This window comes from Pseudophryne corroboree, chromosome 10, assembly GCF_028390025.1.
Source record: "Pseudophryne corroboree isolate aPseCor3 chromosome 10, aPseCor3.hap2, whole genome shotgun sequence".
Classification (NCBI taxonomy): Eukaryota; Metazoa; Chordata; class Amphibia; order Anura; family Myobatrachidae; genus Pseudophryne; species Pseudophryne corroboree.
In genome coordinates, this window is record NC_086453.1 from 279,493,162 (window position 1) to 279,509,111 (window position 15,950).

At 46.0% G+C, this 15,950-nt stretch overlaps 1 protein-coding gene across 2 annotated transcripts in view; it reads right to left on the reverse strand.

Annotated features, from left to right (window-relative positions):
* Nucleotides 1-890: 890 nt before the first annotated feature.
* Nucleotides 891-15,950, reverse strand: part of SIK3 (SIK family kinase 3) — a 453,545-nt gene continuing 438,485 nt past the window's right edge. For both annotated transcript variants that reach the window (XM_063943297.1, XM_063943296.1), the window contains exons 24-25: nt 4,733-4,884; nt 891-4,410 (exon numbers count right to left, since the gene is read on the reverse strand). In XM_063943297.1, coding sequence (XP_063799367.1) covers nt 4,739-4,884 — 146 coding nt within the window. In that variant the 3' untranslated portion in view covers nt 891-4,410; nt 4,733-4,738. The remainder of the gene's footprint in view (nt 4,411-4,732; nt 4,885-15,950) is intronic.

Sequence of the window (15,950 nt, forward strand, 5' to 3'; positions counted from 1 at the left end):
ACAGAACATCCACCATAACGCCAGGAAAATATCCAATAATTATTTCAAAGGCTGCAGGAATGTTGCGGCAAGGCAAACAGGATGTGTAACCTGGGCTGCAGCAGTCTCAGGGTAACACAACTCCCGAGTGCCTCAACACACTGAAAAGAAATCCTAACCAGTGTTCACCCCATCTTTCACTGCTACTGTATGTCCAGCAACATACTGGGGCAGAAAAAAAAAGTTTTGTGCACATGCCAGACTATGATCGTTGAATGTCTGAACACCATGTAACAAAAGCTTAGGGACGTATACTTATGAGTAGGCACGGCATGATTTAAAAACCAAAAAAATATTATAAATAAAAGCAAGGAGTTTCGTTTCATGTGTACGTCACGGTTATGTCCAATGCGGGCACAAATCTGTTGCGAGCCTTTCAGGTGTAACCAGAATGCCAGCCGTACTCGCCGATTGTCACTATTAGTTGCCGAGAATACTGCAAAATCTGATTCTTCCAACTTTCAGGTTGTATCGAAGTTTCTGTCAAGAGTGTACAGGAGGTTCTCAAACTCAGGTTTAGCAAGTGAGGAGAAGTGCGTGAGAATAATGGAATAAGCACATCTGTCCGGTACTACTCTCCCACTGTCTGTGCAGTAACACGTTCTCCAACCGAAGGACAACTTAATCTAACCCATCCCAAAACCTAAAACATGGCGCTATTAGAAAGGAGGGTGCATGGAAACCTTTTTTTTTTTACCATGTGGGAAAAGAAAAAAACAATAAGGAAAAGCAAAACAAATAAGTAGAACTAAAGAAGCTGAAAGATGTACAACAAACAATAAGATGAACACTGCGAGTGGGACCCACATGCAAACCTGTATATTCTGCCCTCTTAAAACACAAACTGTGTATTTGGTTTGTTTGTTTTTTTTATTATGAATAATAACAACAACATTTATATAACAACATGTAGGTAGACAAGAAAGATGAACTATGAAAATAAAAACAGGAAGAGAAAAGAAAACATTTTACGTCAGAGGTGTTGATTAATTTTTACTTCTTTCTCATGAATATACAGGGTGGTACATAAGTGTGGAAACACCCTTTGTCCATAAGTGTGTAAACACCCTTAAAAAGAGGAAATGAGTAAGAACCTATTAATCCATTGTCTACACATGATATGGGAGTGGGGGAAAACTTTTTGGGGTATGTCACCTGTATGGTGGCCATCTTGGATGCAACTCTAATTTTTTTTTAATTAGAAATGGTAGTCATGTGACATATCAAACAGATGCAGAATTTCATAAGAAAACCAATGGTGGTCTTTATTCTAACGTATCGTTATTCATTCTTGAGTTTTAACAAACAGTGCCCGCAAGAAAACTCAGTTAAAACTCAAAAATTAATTAAGATATGTTAAAATGAAGACCACCGTTGTTTTTCTTATATAATTCTGTGTCTGTTTGAAATGTCACATGACTACCTTACCAATTAGAAAATAAAGAGTTGCACCCAAGATAGCAGCCATACCCTAAAAAGTAGTCCCCCACTTGCATATCATGTGTAGACACTAGATTAATGTTTCCTTACTCATTTCCTTTTATAAGAGTGTCTCCACACTTAGAGACATATTTTATATATATATATATATATATATATATATATATAAAAAATTATAAGCTTTGACATTTGTGTTTATAAGAGAAAAGAGAGGCTCTTTGGGCCACAATTGAAATGAACTGGTGAGGAGTGCAGGGACAACACGCACACCTGTGTATATAAAGACACGTTGCTACCCCCCAACCTACACAAGCTGCTCCGTAGTCCTGCATAAACAACTTCCTATGACATAGACGTACACATACCAGTAAGCAGAAAATGTGCTGGATGCAACACATTCTATAACCCTGCGGCCCTCTGCCCATGTCACTCTGATATGGGATAGAAAGGGCAGTACTGCAAAACTTCCTTCTGTTCTTCCAGGTAGGAAAAGAACAGCTTATGCGGACAGGAATGAGTAGTGTGAGCGGTGGAAACATAGCAGCAATACAAGAAGGGAAAATGACTAGGTCAGCAAAAACAAAGCAGCCAGCTTGATATACATTGCTTGTATAAAAGATATGTTGGTATAAGCAGAGCCAAGTGCTAGGACATGAATGTGGCAGGGAAGGGAAGAATTAATGGGGATGAGAAACCTTAGTGCATGTGATGAATAAGCAGAGATATAGACTGTGTAAGGTTATAGTGCAGGACAAGGTCTTGTTTGCATTCAATAAAATTTGAACTGGTTTTATGGCTGTACCTCTTGTGGCTCTTCCCCAGTAAGCAATGGGCCATTGCTACACTTAAGCACACAAGATCATATTTGTCAAAAATACAAATACGCACAGACTTCCCCTAAAAAAATAAATCTTGAAACAGGCCAGGTGCACCCACAGTCCCTTAATGACTGCTTCCAATTACAGGTTACTCATCTCGTATGAGAAGACATACATAAGCGAATCGTCACAAATGCAAAATAGGGTTATGGTTACAGACACCCGAACGGATGACAGTTACTGATCTCTAGGAACAACGGTCTTTATATACACACACATACACTCACTATATATACATCCATACACACAGGCATTTATATACACACACTTATGTACACAGTCCCCACACATACGTTACATGGAACACTTTAGGATCGCACTTAAAACCCTCTCACTGCCATCTGGAGATGATGCACTCCTGGCACACGCAGGGTTAATTCTGATCATGATGAATGAAAGACAAAACACTAAAATAATAATAAAAATAATCATATGTAAAATAAGTAGCATATTGCACCAGGCCTAATCTCCCAAGGGCCTCTTGGGCACTGCTGCGGGATCTGTGTCACTGAGGGTGGGTGGGCAGGAGGAGCTGGAACCCAGGGTGTATGGTTATCCTAAATCTCTACCCAGCTCACGATACAGGCACAATTAATTCTATCATATGTATATATAATATAATATTTTTCATAGCCTCACTACACTAGGTGAAGTGCAGACAACTGGTATGGCACATCTTGGCATGGAAGTGGATACTTACAGCAGCTTTGTCATGTGCAATCATGGTACTACCATAAGGGACACTGTGCCCCGTTTATGTAATACACACACTGCCCCCATGCATTTATGTAGTGTGATGTAGGCACCCCGGTACAAGCCTGTTTCAGGCGCAGTGTGTGTACCCATGAAAACCTTCCTGCACTCGCTATACTGTACTTACAATAATGATCCTACAGTAAATTGCGTCAGCGCCAACTGGAAAGGCAGGAGTATCACTAACCTACAGATCGGCATCTCCAGGTATCAGGCATTCATGCGTACAGATATGCATGATTCTGAAGATCAGAATCTTACATTGGCGAGTCTCCTAAAAACGAGCCAAGAAATAAGCTCTATAAAGTATAAAATATTCTAGACTGGAGGAACAGAGTTTGCTGTCCACCTAACGCCTTCTATATGAGAATACAGCAAAAAAACAAACCTAATATATATATATATATATATATATATATTTATCTTAAAATGGCACATATTTCCAGTCCCATTTTTCCTTCACAATAAGGAAGGGGGTGTAAATGTTTGTATTTTCTTTGGCTTTTTACATTTTAAGGACACACGGAACTACATGCCCTATGCTATCCTAGTAAAATAAAATAGTGCAATTCATGAAAACTGGAGCTTGGTAGAGGTCATAGGTTACATTCATGACCACTGTCCAGTGGACCGTAATCAACTCTGTAAACATGAACAGAAATGAAATGCTAATGTACTGTAGAGTGTGGGACATCTGCTGTCAGATGATAAACCCTTCTATAACACTTCACCCCAGGCACTAGCCACTCCTGCCAGCCCACCCTTGGACACCAGTCATCTATGCACTGGTCACCCACAGGTGCCTGTGTATCCTGTGTCCCTGCATGGGCGCTAGCCACTCCTACTGTGAGGCTGCAGTCTTCTCCTGCCACAATAGGTGCCAGAGGTCTATATAGGATTCTTTGCTGGTGTGTCTATATTTCAGTCACCACATATTCCCCCACCCCACGCTGATGCTACCCTTCCTCACAGCGCCTTGGAACAAAATCCCTCCTCCTTTTTCCCTGCCACTGCCTGCAAGTGCGGCAAGTTCACAGACTTCTCTTTGAATAACAGTGGGGTGTAGTCTCCCCACAACAAATTCCTGCCCTTCGTCATGAAGGCCCAACCTCCAGAGCAGAGGATGAGTTAAAACAATTAAATGGTAAAATTAAAATGAAGGGGCGTTCCCAGAATCAGTCTGTGATGATGTGGGGCATGGAGAGTCAGTTTGGGGAAGGAATACAGATGAAATTTGGCGCTAAAGCTGCAGATACTGTTGGTTTTCAAAAGATGGGACCCTCTGTTTCTTGAAAGAAACCTGTAAAAGAAAAAGATGAGCTTGTGTAAGATGTTGGTAACACAGGAGTCTTATCGCTACAGCGAGCAGCCAGTTCTGGTGTAACGCGCAACGCTTTGTGCAACACACCTAGGCTGTATGTCACACCTTTAATGCTGCAAAGAGGATCTGTACACTGCCGATTGTGATTCTGGATTAAAGAGCTAAAAGGGTCAGTGTCTCACAATCATCTCTGCAGTCAGACAAATCCAAAAACTGTTTTAAAAACATAGTAAAAACAGCCACGCAGAGCTCCCAGTTAAGAACATATCACCACCAGGGAACAACTCGTAAGCCTTCATACCTCTGTTCACACTCCTGCCTGCTCCATGCTGAAGTTCAGATCAGTGTGTTTGTACCCCAGCAGCATGGTAGCGGGATAGCAAGAGGTGGTAAGGTGCTGCCCACTGTCTCCTATCACAGATAGATCTGTCTCTTCAGGAGTCCTCTCACAATCTGTACAAAAATAAAGCAAATGTTAATATGGAAATAATAACCACACAAGTACCGAGGAAAGTAGACAGCAGCACTGTAGTATATGGAGCTGTACTAGCGAGAGAAGAACAGGGAGAGAAAGCAGGAGAGGCATAAACAAAGAAACTCACCAGTGAGGGAGCGGAAGAGATACGGGGTTAGCAAGACCAAGAGAAGAAACAATAAATAAGAAAAAACAGTGGGCGTCGCAAAGAGGGAGGACCAGGGGCAATACAAGTAGTATACATGTGAAATACTGGAATTTTTGTACTTCCTGCTAAATTTTTTCTCTGAGTCCATCTGGGGGACATTGAATCACGTGGTCTGCTTGAGGGGACTGTAGGAGCTGGTACTTAATTAGACTAGTATAACTTTAAGAGAGTAGCGCCTCCCATCTGCAACCCCTTGTCTTCAGTACAACTTCAAAAGTAGCCCTAAAGCAAGGATAAATCTACTGTAACTTACAAATCAACCACAACCAACCCATGAACAAAAAACGGAGCGTAAGGGTGAAAAGGATTTACCGGTAAGTACAAAAGACCAGTTCTCGATCTCATCCAATCTGGGGGACACTGGACCATGGGACGTTCAAAAGCCACCCCTAGGGTAGGGGAGGCTCAGTAAAACTTGAATGGAAGACTTTACGACCAAAACTACTATTCTTGGATGCAAAAAGCGGAAATCACTGAAGTGGTGAACCTGTTGGTGAACAGAGGACCAAACGAAAAAGCCACAGCTGGCATAGAGGGAGCCTAATAGAATAGGAAAACAGCCCATGTGAGTTCAGGAGGAAGCCACATGGCAAAGAATGCGTGGATACCAGACACCAAAGGACTACCCCCACAGAGGAAAGAAACAAGCATAAATGCGACGTAACAGCATAATAAAGAGAAAGTGTTGGGCGTGGCCACGGCGGTGAGGGAGTAGGCAGCGGATCCCGGGAGCTCCCCGATTTTATATATCCTGCACCTATCCTGTGTCCCTCCGGAGCGTCTACCCCCCGGTGCTGGTCCCCCCTCACCTCCGAGCAGCGGCGGGCACCTTTGTCCGGGGTCTCTGGGCGCTGTCTGACCGCGGCGGACGACTTCCGGCTTTGAGGCCTGTGACTCCTCCGGACCCCCCGGCCTCGAGTTTGGCGCTCCCGGCCGCGCGGCTACAGGACCCTCTTGACGGACGGACGAACGGGCGGGCGACGCTGGCTGACGCTGGGCACACTGCAGGGGACACTGAAAGCCCTCCTGCCCTCCTGTACCTGGCTGATGAGGACCTGAGTCTCCTGACTACACAATAAGGCACAGGTACTCCAGTGAAGGGGTGAAGTGATTAAAAGCCCGGTGGCCATTTTGGGTGCAGTTCAACAGACAGTCTCAGCACACAGACATCCCTGCCTACCCTGCAAGGACTGCATGCACACTGCAACTCAATGCACTCTTGTGTTACATTAATAATTCATAGTGTGACACACACTAATACTCTGCTTCTACCTGGAATTTGCTACAGGACATTCTCCCCTCAATAACATCAATATCATATACTATTTTTTATTTTTTACACAAAGCCTGTGCTCTTGTCCATTGATATTTGGAACCAAAGATCCTTCCCGGCTTTAAAAGCATACAGCCTGCTGTCTCCTAATTATACTTTATACTACAACTCTGCTCGGAGGAGTGGGTGACCGACATCTGTCAATATGGTTGGGGGAGGCCGGAGTGCGGCCGCGGCCAAACTGGAAAGATTTACTAGGCAACCCAACCCCAAGGGGTCATCGGCTCCACCTCAGGGTGCCTCTCCAACACACTCAAGCTCCCCTCCAGCGTCTATCACCAACTCCCCAATGACAGCGGAGGCGCCGTCTATCCAGCAGGTGTTGGAAGCTATAGCGGGCAGTGAGCAGCGTCTCTCCGATAAGATGGAAAAGGTGCAGTGCGACCTCTCCTTACTACGACAAGATGTTCAACGTATACGTGAGAGAGTGGGTGAGGCGGAGACGCGTGTTTCCAACTTGGAGGATGTGTGTGGCCCCCTTAAGCAATCCATGTCCGCAGTGACCCAGCAGGTCTCATCTCTCCAAACCAAGCTCCTAGACATGGAGGGTCGACTGCGCAGAAACAATGTCCGATTTGTGGGTCTGCCAGAGAGAGAGGAGGGCTCGCAGCCGGAGGACTTCCTCGAATCCTGGCTCAAAGAGATATATGGGGCTGAGTCCTTTACGGCACAATTCACGGTGGAGCGAGCGCACAGGATACCATCTCGGCCATTACCTCCTGGTGCCCCTCCTCGCACCTTCATCGCCAAATTCCTGCACTATAAGGATCGTGACTCGGTCCTCCGCCTTGGCCGCACAAAGGGCCCATTGGTCCGCAACGGAGTCAGAGTGTCGGCCTTCCCGGACTTTGCCGCGGACGTTCAGAAGGACAGGGCCCAGTTTATGCCTATCAAGCGACGCCTGCGGGACCTCAACCTCTCATACTCCATGCTGTTTCCCTCTCGGCTCCGAGTGGTGGCGGATGGGGAGACCAAGTTTTTTAATTCTCCTAGAGAGGCGGCCCAGTGGCTGGACGGATATGCGCCGGGTGCTCGTCAGCTAGCTCCGGACTGATTCCCCGCGCTGAAGATGCCGGGATCTTGACCACCGGAGGAGACGACCACAATTCGGGGAGCCCCCCACCTTTTGCATTGGTGGCTCAAGACTTTTCCAAGTTCAGGTGCTACTGATTTAGAGGGTTTAGGTTAAGTTGAGAATCTGGGCCTTCTTAGCATTTGGTAGTTGGATTTGGCGTTTTGGGATATAAGTATGCCGGAGTTCGGGGTGGTGTACGGGGAAGGGAGGGATGGTTGGGAAGCTGCTAGTTGCGGCTCTTCTTGTTGTTTTTGGTTTCTTTTCTTTAGTTTATTATTTTTCATATCTATGTTTTCTCTAAAACTGGGATGTTTGATATACCAGATATTGTGGCTTATAACGCAGAGCTCCTATGAGATATATGTCGCTATGGCTAATGGTGCTGATGTTTGGATATATATTGTGCGATGTCTATCCGTGTGGTACATAGAATATACCTGGGGTCATGAGTAACTTGAAATTCCTGGCATGGAATGTCCGGGGACTAAATAACAAAATCAAACGTTCTTTGGTTCTAAATATGATTAAGAAATATGACCCGGACATTGCATGCCTCAGCGAGACCCACTTGCAGGGAAATAGGTTGCTATCTCTGAGACGGGCCTGGGTGGGATGGGCTTATCATGCCTCTCATTCCTCCTTCTCCAGGGGAGTGTCTGTTCTGATTAAGAAAACGGTGCAATTTGAGTTAATATCGGTCAAAACTGACACGTATGGCAGATTTGTGTTTCTGGAATGCAAACTAAGTTCCCAGCCATATTACATCTTAGCAGTGTATGTCCCCCCTCCTTTTTCATACGCTGTACTGCAGCAAGCTGCATCTTTTATAGCTTCCTCCCCTACCACTCCGGTGATATGTCTGGGCGACTTTAATAATATATTAGATGTCTCTGTGGACCGATGGCGGTCTCCGAATGATGTGATGGTGGGCAGTGGGTATACCAAATTTGCTGATTTTTTGAATAATCTACAATGGGTTGATGTGTGGAGGCTTCGCCACCCTGCAGTCCGTCAGTTCTCCTGTTTCTCCGGCACACATGGCTCCTTTTCTAGAATAGACCTGGTACTGGTGTCCCCCGCCCTTATCCCTGCGATCACTGACGTCCGTTATGAGGCCCGAGGGATCTCTGACCATTCCCCCTTGCTGATGACTCTAGCTGTGAAGGGTCAGAGGGGACACTCTTATTGGAAGTTGCACCCATCTTGGCTGACTCAGCTGGGTGACTGTGGTGACCTGGAGACTCAGTGGGAGGGTTACTTTAGCGACAACACAGGATCTGCCCCGGGAACTATGGTATGGGATTCATTTAAGGCTTTTCTGAGGGGCTCTTATATAGGACGCATAGCAGCTCACAAAGTGTCCTCTAGAGAAAGGGAGAAGACCCTGGAGAGTGACGCCAGGGATTTAGAGTCTCAATATTTGCTAGATGGTACCCCCACGACGAAAACACGATGGCTGGTGGCCCAGTCGGCGTGGCTTGCCCACCTGACCGATAAAAACTCACGGTCCCTCCTCTTTAGGGCCACTAATATTTATATGCAGGCTGATAGGACGGGTGGCCTCCTGGCCCGGCTGATACATCAGGATCGCCCTGGGACTGTAATTACACAAATGTCCGATGGGGATGGGTCCTTTGTTGACACCACACCGGACATTGCGCAGCTATTCCGATCCTACTACACCAAAGTTTACAGTTCACAATTGACGTTCTCCACTATGGATCTCTCCTACTATTTGGCGGGTATCTCGCTACCAGTGCTCCCCCCCGAGGCCCGTGAGGCACTGGAAGCACCCTTGACGCTCGCGGAGGTGACTGCGGCTATTGGTATGTCTCCCAATGGCAAGGCCCCGGGGTGTGACGGAATTCCCTCAGAAGTATACAAAACTCACGTTGATTTTTTCGGGCCCAGGCTCCATGCCTTATTCTTAGATATATTTTCCAATAACGAACTTCCCCCCTCTATGTCAGAGGCAATTATAATAGTGATCCCGAAGCCCGGTAAAGACCCTAGGTCTCCGGATTCCTATAGACCGATATCCCTAATCCCCACCGACGCCAAGATCCTGGCAAAGATATTGGCAGTACGACTTAATACAGTGATCACCTCCCTCATTCATCCAGATCAGACTGGTTTCATGCCTGGGAAGTCCACATCTATCAACCTACGTAGACTGTATACCATTTTACAACTCCCACGTGACTTCCCTTCTGACTCGGCTGTGGTCTCGCTGGACGCGGCCAAGGCCTTTGACAGTATTGAATGGGCCTATTTATGGGAGGTGATGTCTTGTATGGGCTTTGGGCCCAACTATATCAGATGGACTAAATTATTGTACCAGCATCCGAGTGCCAGGATCTTGGTGAATGGTTATGTATCCCCCTCCTTTCAATTGTCCCGGGGTACCAGACAGGGCTGTCCCCTATCCCCCGCACTGTTTGCCTTGGCCATCGAGCCCTTGGCCTGTTTGATACGATCACACCCAGATATTATGGGAATTTGCACGGGCTCACGCGAGGATAGGATAGCACTTTATGCCGACGACATGTTATTATTTTTGCAAGACTACGCCAGGTCAATGCCCGTTCTGCTGCGTGTGATTGAGGACTTTGGTGCTCACTCGGGTCTTCTGATCAACTGGTCTAAATCATATATTATGCCAGTCATAGGCCTCCCTCCTACTGTTCCAAAAATTTCCCTACCATTATGTTGGACAACACAATTTAAATACCTTGGAATCCAAATAACTAATGACCCTTCTGATTTCATCCCTCTGAATCTGGACCCGACCATGCAGCAGATAGTGTGCAAATCCAAAACCTGGTGTAGGCTTCCATTGACGGTGTCTGGCAGGGTTAATCTCATCAAAATGATCATACTGCCCAAACTCCTATACATTATACTTCAATCCCCTGTATATATCTATCCAACATTCTTTAGGAAACTAAATAGTGTTCTATCCTCACTTGTTTGGGCTAACAAACGACCTAGGATACAATTAAATACTCTTACTAGGCTGCGCTCTGATGGCGGCCTAGCCTTGCCTAATTTCCAGATGTATTACTACGCTGCTCAGCTGACTCATATTAGTGTATGGGTGCGGGATTCTGGTGATGATACCTTGCAGTGCGAGTTTATCCGCTGCTATTTTCCTCACCTCTCTCCTATACAGGTGCTGCTGAGTGGGAGCGGGGCCCGGTTCCTTCCCCCTATTATTTTTCAGGCCTTAAAAATATGGCGGGCCCTGAGAGACCTCTTAGGGTACGTCGACCTGGACCCAGACACCCCCCTTTGGTACTCTGACTGGCTTCCTGAGTTGCATGCGCTTGAGGGACGGGAGGTGTGGGCCCCTAGATCGGTGGTCTCTATTTCCCAACTCTACCTAAATGACTCACTCAAATCCTTTCAGCAACTGAAAGATGAGTTTGGCTTACCTAACTCATATTTTTTCAGATACCTTCAACTTCGACATGCCCTCCAGTCCCAGTTTGCGGATTCCCCCCCCGCGAATCATCCCATTTCCCATCAAGACCTTTGTAACTACATTGGGTCGAACTAAGATGGTTTCCCTTGCGTATGGATATCTTCTCACCAAAATCCATGCGGACCCGCTGACACGTCTCCGTGGAAAATGGGAGGAGGATGTAGGTCTCATGGGTGAGGAGGACTGGGCTCTTGCTCTGGAATACCCCGCCACGGTCACCAAGTCCCTCAGATACCAACAAATCCAATTCTTCATTCTACATAGAACATATATGACTCCAGCTAGACTGGCCTCTTTTGGGACTGGCAGATCTGGTCTCTGCCCTAAGTGCGAGGCGGATATGGGAACATTTTGGCATATGGTGTGGGATTGTCCAAGACTACGGGTGTTCTGGTCGGGGGTTAGATCGGTGCTGGAGAGTACAGGAGTGACTGGCGGACTGCTTACCCCACAATTCTGTATTTTGGGGATAGGAGGCTCTACTTCTGAGACTGGCCCGGTCGATCTATATGCTCGCAATGTATGTGCCTTGGCTAAGGTGTGCATTGCGAGACTCTGGATGGCCCCTAGCGGTCCTTTAATCTCTGCACTCAAGACCTTGGTTAACGACACAATACTCAAGGAAAGATATATTTATATGAAACAGAACGCAGCGGCCAAGTTTGAAAGAATTTGGTCTCGCTGGCTGGAATCTCCCCACTCCCACCTGGTCCCTCAATCATAGAGGATACCGAAGAGCTATTGTGCCACTGATCTAATATATAATGATGTATGTCTAAAAGGCTGACAGCGCAGCTCTGCGGGCTTGCCTTAATACATATGCGACTGATAAGGTCCTAGTTCAGATGACTATTTCTCACTATGTTCTTCCTATGTTTCTTATTTCTTTTGATTTTTCTTTTTATGTACCCTTTTGTGGGTTAGTTTAAGGGTAAAAATTAAAAAACGGATATGTTGATTTATATACTGGTTGCAGATGTTGCAAGTTCAGACGGGCTGACAAAATGTATGTAAACGAAGATGTGATTAATGTAATGATGTGATATGCCGTTGATATGCAATGTCTAACTCAATCTACATATTATTGAATAAAAATTACTTTATTAAAAAAAAGAGAAAGTGTTCTAGCTTTGTTGTCTAGGCTGCTGTATACTGGCACAGGTGCAATCCCACTTAGGAGTGAGGAGAGAAAAACCACAAACCTTAGGAAAGACATTTGGTTCTGTATGTTCCTAATACACTTATGGAGGAAATACGTAGAGCAGCAGAGACCCCCATTCCAGAAGCATATGTGGAACAGGCTCAGTAACAAGGCAATGTAGAGAGCCACTGAGAGTCTGACTCCAGCATCAGAAGCACTAGGCAACGATTGACACAATTAGCCAGTGCTAGTCCACATTGTGGGTACCAGAACAGAGAAGTAACAACTAACCAGTCTAGAGCACCAACTCAAGAAAAATCAAGGCTAGAGGCAACCCAGTCTCCGCAGAAACCAGCTCCGAGGTTGAACAAGGAGAATAGACATCCAGGACAGTTACCAATCCCTGAAGCTGAAAAGAAGCCCTGGAATACCAATCACTGTAAGAAGTGCTGAGTTTACTGTGTAATAAATTTAAAAAAGCAAGATCATAAAGCAGAACAAGTCTGCAGAGGAGCTGCAGGTTGTACAACTCCGATGCGGCGTGAAGGAGAAATGGACACTGGAAACGACTCAAGACTCTCTGTTCAGCCACACTGCAGGAAGAAAAAAAACTCCCCTTAAGACCCAGATGGAAAAGATGTCCTGGGCCCTCATATCAGAACCCATGGGCCCTTGGAACCACACCACAAAAATAACAGAGATGCAACAAAGCAGACCAGAAGTCCTGAAATAGGCCTGGAGCTCACCATTCTCAGCCTCCCAAAGGGGACCTATAAATAGGAGGTAAGTCACCACTGCAAACTAGTCGCAGTGCCAGGACCACCAATAAGGACTCAAAACCACTGCACGGATTACCATCCCTGAAAAAGACGAAACCAAGGATTTATAGACTTAGGCACAGACACTAGGAGGGAAGTACTCTTACCACCCAAAGACACTGCTAGCTCTGACCCAAAGACAACGCCAACCATAAGGGAAAGCACTTCTAGGGAATGCGACATACCACCCTACAACAAAGAGGAATATTCCCAAACCAAAGTTCTGAATTCACAACCAAGGTGTCCTACCTGGGTCTGGGAAAGGATGCAAAGCACCCATAGCCGAGGAAAAATAGTCACCAAAAGACCATAATAGCAGACATTCCGGCTACCTCCCCAGGATGTAGACATGGCTAAAAAAACAGATGACAAGAAGACAAGCCACTATGAAAAGGAGCCCTTGCCTGTCTAGGGCAGCCCCAATTGCAGTGCTGCCCCTAGCAGCAGGACCTGTGTATGTGCTTTAGGCTGTGAGACACAATCTTAGGGCCATTAGGAAAAGTCAAGGCAGAAATACCCCTACAATAGAGAAGTCCAGGCCTAAGCAAAGATTATGCCACAGTACAACTATGGAGGAAGAAGTATTATTAACTAAATTAACGCTGAAGTATGAAAAACCCTAATTTATTAGAATATTAATGGCACCAACCTCAGGGCACTTGAAACCAGGTGCCTATTACAACCAAGCCCATTGTAGAAAATATACTTGGACAGACCGGGAAAGACCCAAAGACATGGAAAAAACACACAATGTCATTACTACGAATATTTGTTTTGAAACCTCAGCTGAAAAGGAAAAATCACACAATGCTGATACTCCCAACGTTGGGTTTAAAATCTAAACTGTCCAGCTAAAAATTTCATCAGCAGGCTAAACAGACTGTCCAAGCAGTGGGGCATATCGACTGCCACCCTAGAAAACACCACTAAGGACGCATGGTGGATAGTTACCCAGAGCACCTGGCTATTGCGGTCGCATGCCGAGAAGGCACTCACAGTGAGTTTGTAAAGACATTAATAATGCGTCACCTGTGCCCAACAGGTTGTCAGCTGTGAATGAAGAAAAGTAAAGCCACACTCAGTTTGTGACATCGTAAGAGACTGCATTACCTGTGAGATAACAACCACTCAGTAATATACAGAACTCTGACCAAAGCGAAGGCTACACCCTCACTAAGGAGGAATAGCACAGACTCAAGGTAGACTGACTACATCAAGTGCACACTAGCTAACCCAGTGTAGAAGAAAGGAGCAGTGATCACACCAGGGTATACGGGTGTGACACAAGAGTACTGAAAAATCACACCAGACCAGGTGACTAAAATGACTGCAACGTCGAGAACAGTGGTGCCAATGCTACAACAGGTTAACAAGATGAATACTCATGTAGTTTAGAGGAAATCCATAATATACATGAGGTATATAGTAGAGATGAGCGGGTTCGGTTCTCAGAGAACCGAACCCCCCCCCCGAACTTCACCACCCGAGCCTGGATCAGTCAGGCTCGGGTTTTCTCGCCTGACTCGGAAACCAGAACGAGGCAAAACGTCATCATCCCGCTGTCAGATTCTCACAGGGTTTGGATTCCATATAAGGAGCCAGGCGTCGTCACCATTTTCACTCCAGCATTGGAGTGTAGAGAGAAAACGTGTTTTCGTCCTCAGTATCCGTGTCTTGTGCTGCATCTGTCCAGTCACAGTGGTTGTGTCCTCTGCTGCCATATGTCCAGTGCTGCTGTATAAGTCCAGTCCAGTGGTGCTGTGTTGTGCTGCATCAGTCCAGTGGTGCTGTGTTGTGCTGCATCAGTCCAGTCACAGTGGTGGTGTCCTCTGCTGCCATATGTCCAGTGCTGCTGTATAAGTCCAGTCCATTGCAGTGGTGCTGTGTTGTCCTGCATCAGTCCAGTGGTGGTGACCCGGCACTGCCGTATAAGTCCAGCGGCACTGCCGTATAAGTCCAGCGGCACTGCCGTATATATATACCCTGTTGCAAAGCGGATTACTGAGGCCATAACAACTATGCTGGTTTTAGACATGTGTCTGGTATCCGCAATTAGTGCAGTGGGACTGGAGTGCCAACCCTAGATGGGCCAGGTGTTTGTGCCGCACACTTGTGTCGCTTATCTTAGTTATACAACAACCTTGGTGCACCTCTTTTTCATCTTTGCATCATGTGCTGTTTGGGGCATGGTTTTTTAAAGTGCCATCCTGTTTGACACTGCCGTATAAGTCCAGGGGTACTGCCGTATATGTCCACCAAATGCCGAATTTTTGAAAAATGACAGGGGCATGCAGGAGATGCTTTCAATGGACTGAAAAATTGCGGGCCACTTTCGACATTCAGCCACTGCATGCCACTACTTGATGGGCCAGGTGGTTGTGTCGCTTACAGTAGCTTAGTCATACAGCAACATCGGTGCACTTCTTTTTCTTATTTGCATCATGTGCTGTTTGGGGACTAGTTTTTTAAAGTGCCATCCTGTCTGACACTGTAGTGCCACTCCTAGATGGGCCAATTGTTTGTGTCGCGTAGCTTAGTCATACAGCTACCTCATTGCACCTCTTTTACATCTTTGCATGATGTGCTGTTTGGGGCCTTTTTTTATATCTGCCATCCTGTCTGCCACTGCAGTGCCACTCCGAGATGGGCCAGGTGTTTGCGCCGCACACTTGTGTTGCTTAGCTTAGTCATACAGCAACCTCATTGCACCTCTTTTTCTTCTTTGCATGATGTGCTGTTTGGGGCCTAGTTTTTTTTTTTTTTTTTTTTAAGTGCCACCCTGTCTGCAACTGCAGTGCACTCCTAGATGGTCCAGGTGTTTGCGCCGCACACTTGTGTCGCTTAGCTTAGTCATACAGCCACCTCGGTGCAACCTTTTGGCCAAAAAACAATATTGTGAGGTGTGAGACTGGAAATGAGTGGAAATGAATGTTATTGAGGTTAATAATACCGTAGGATCTAAATTACCCCCCAAATTCTGTGATT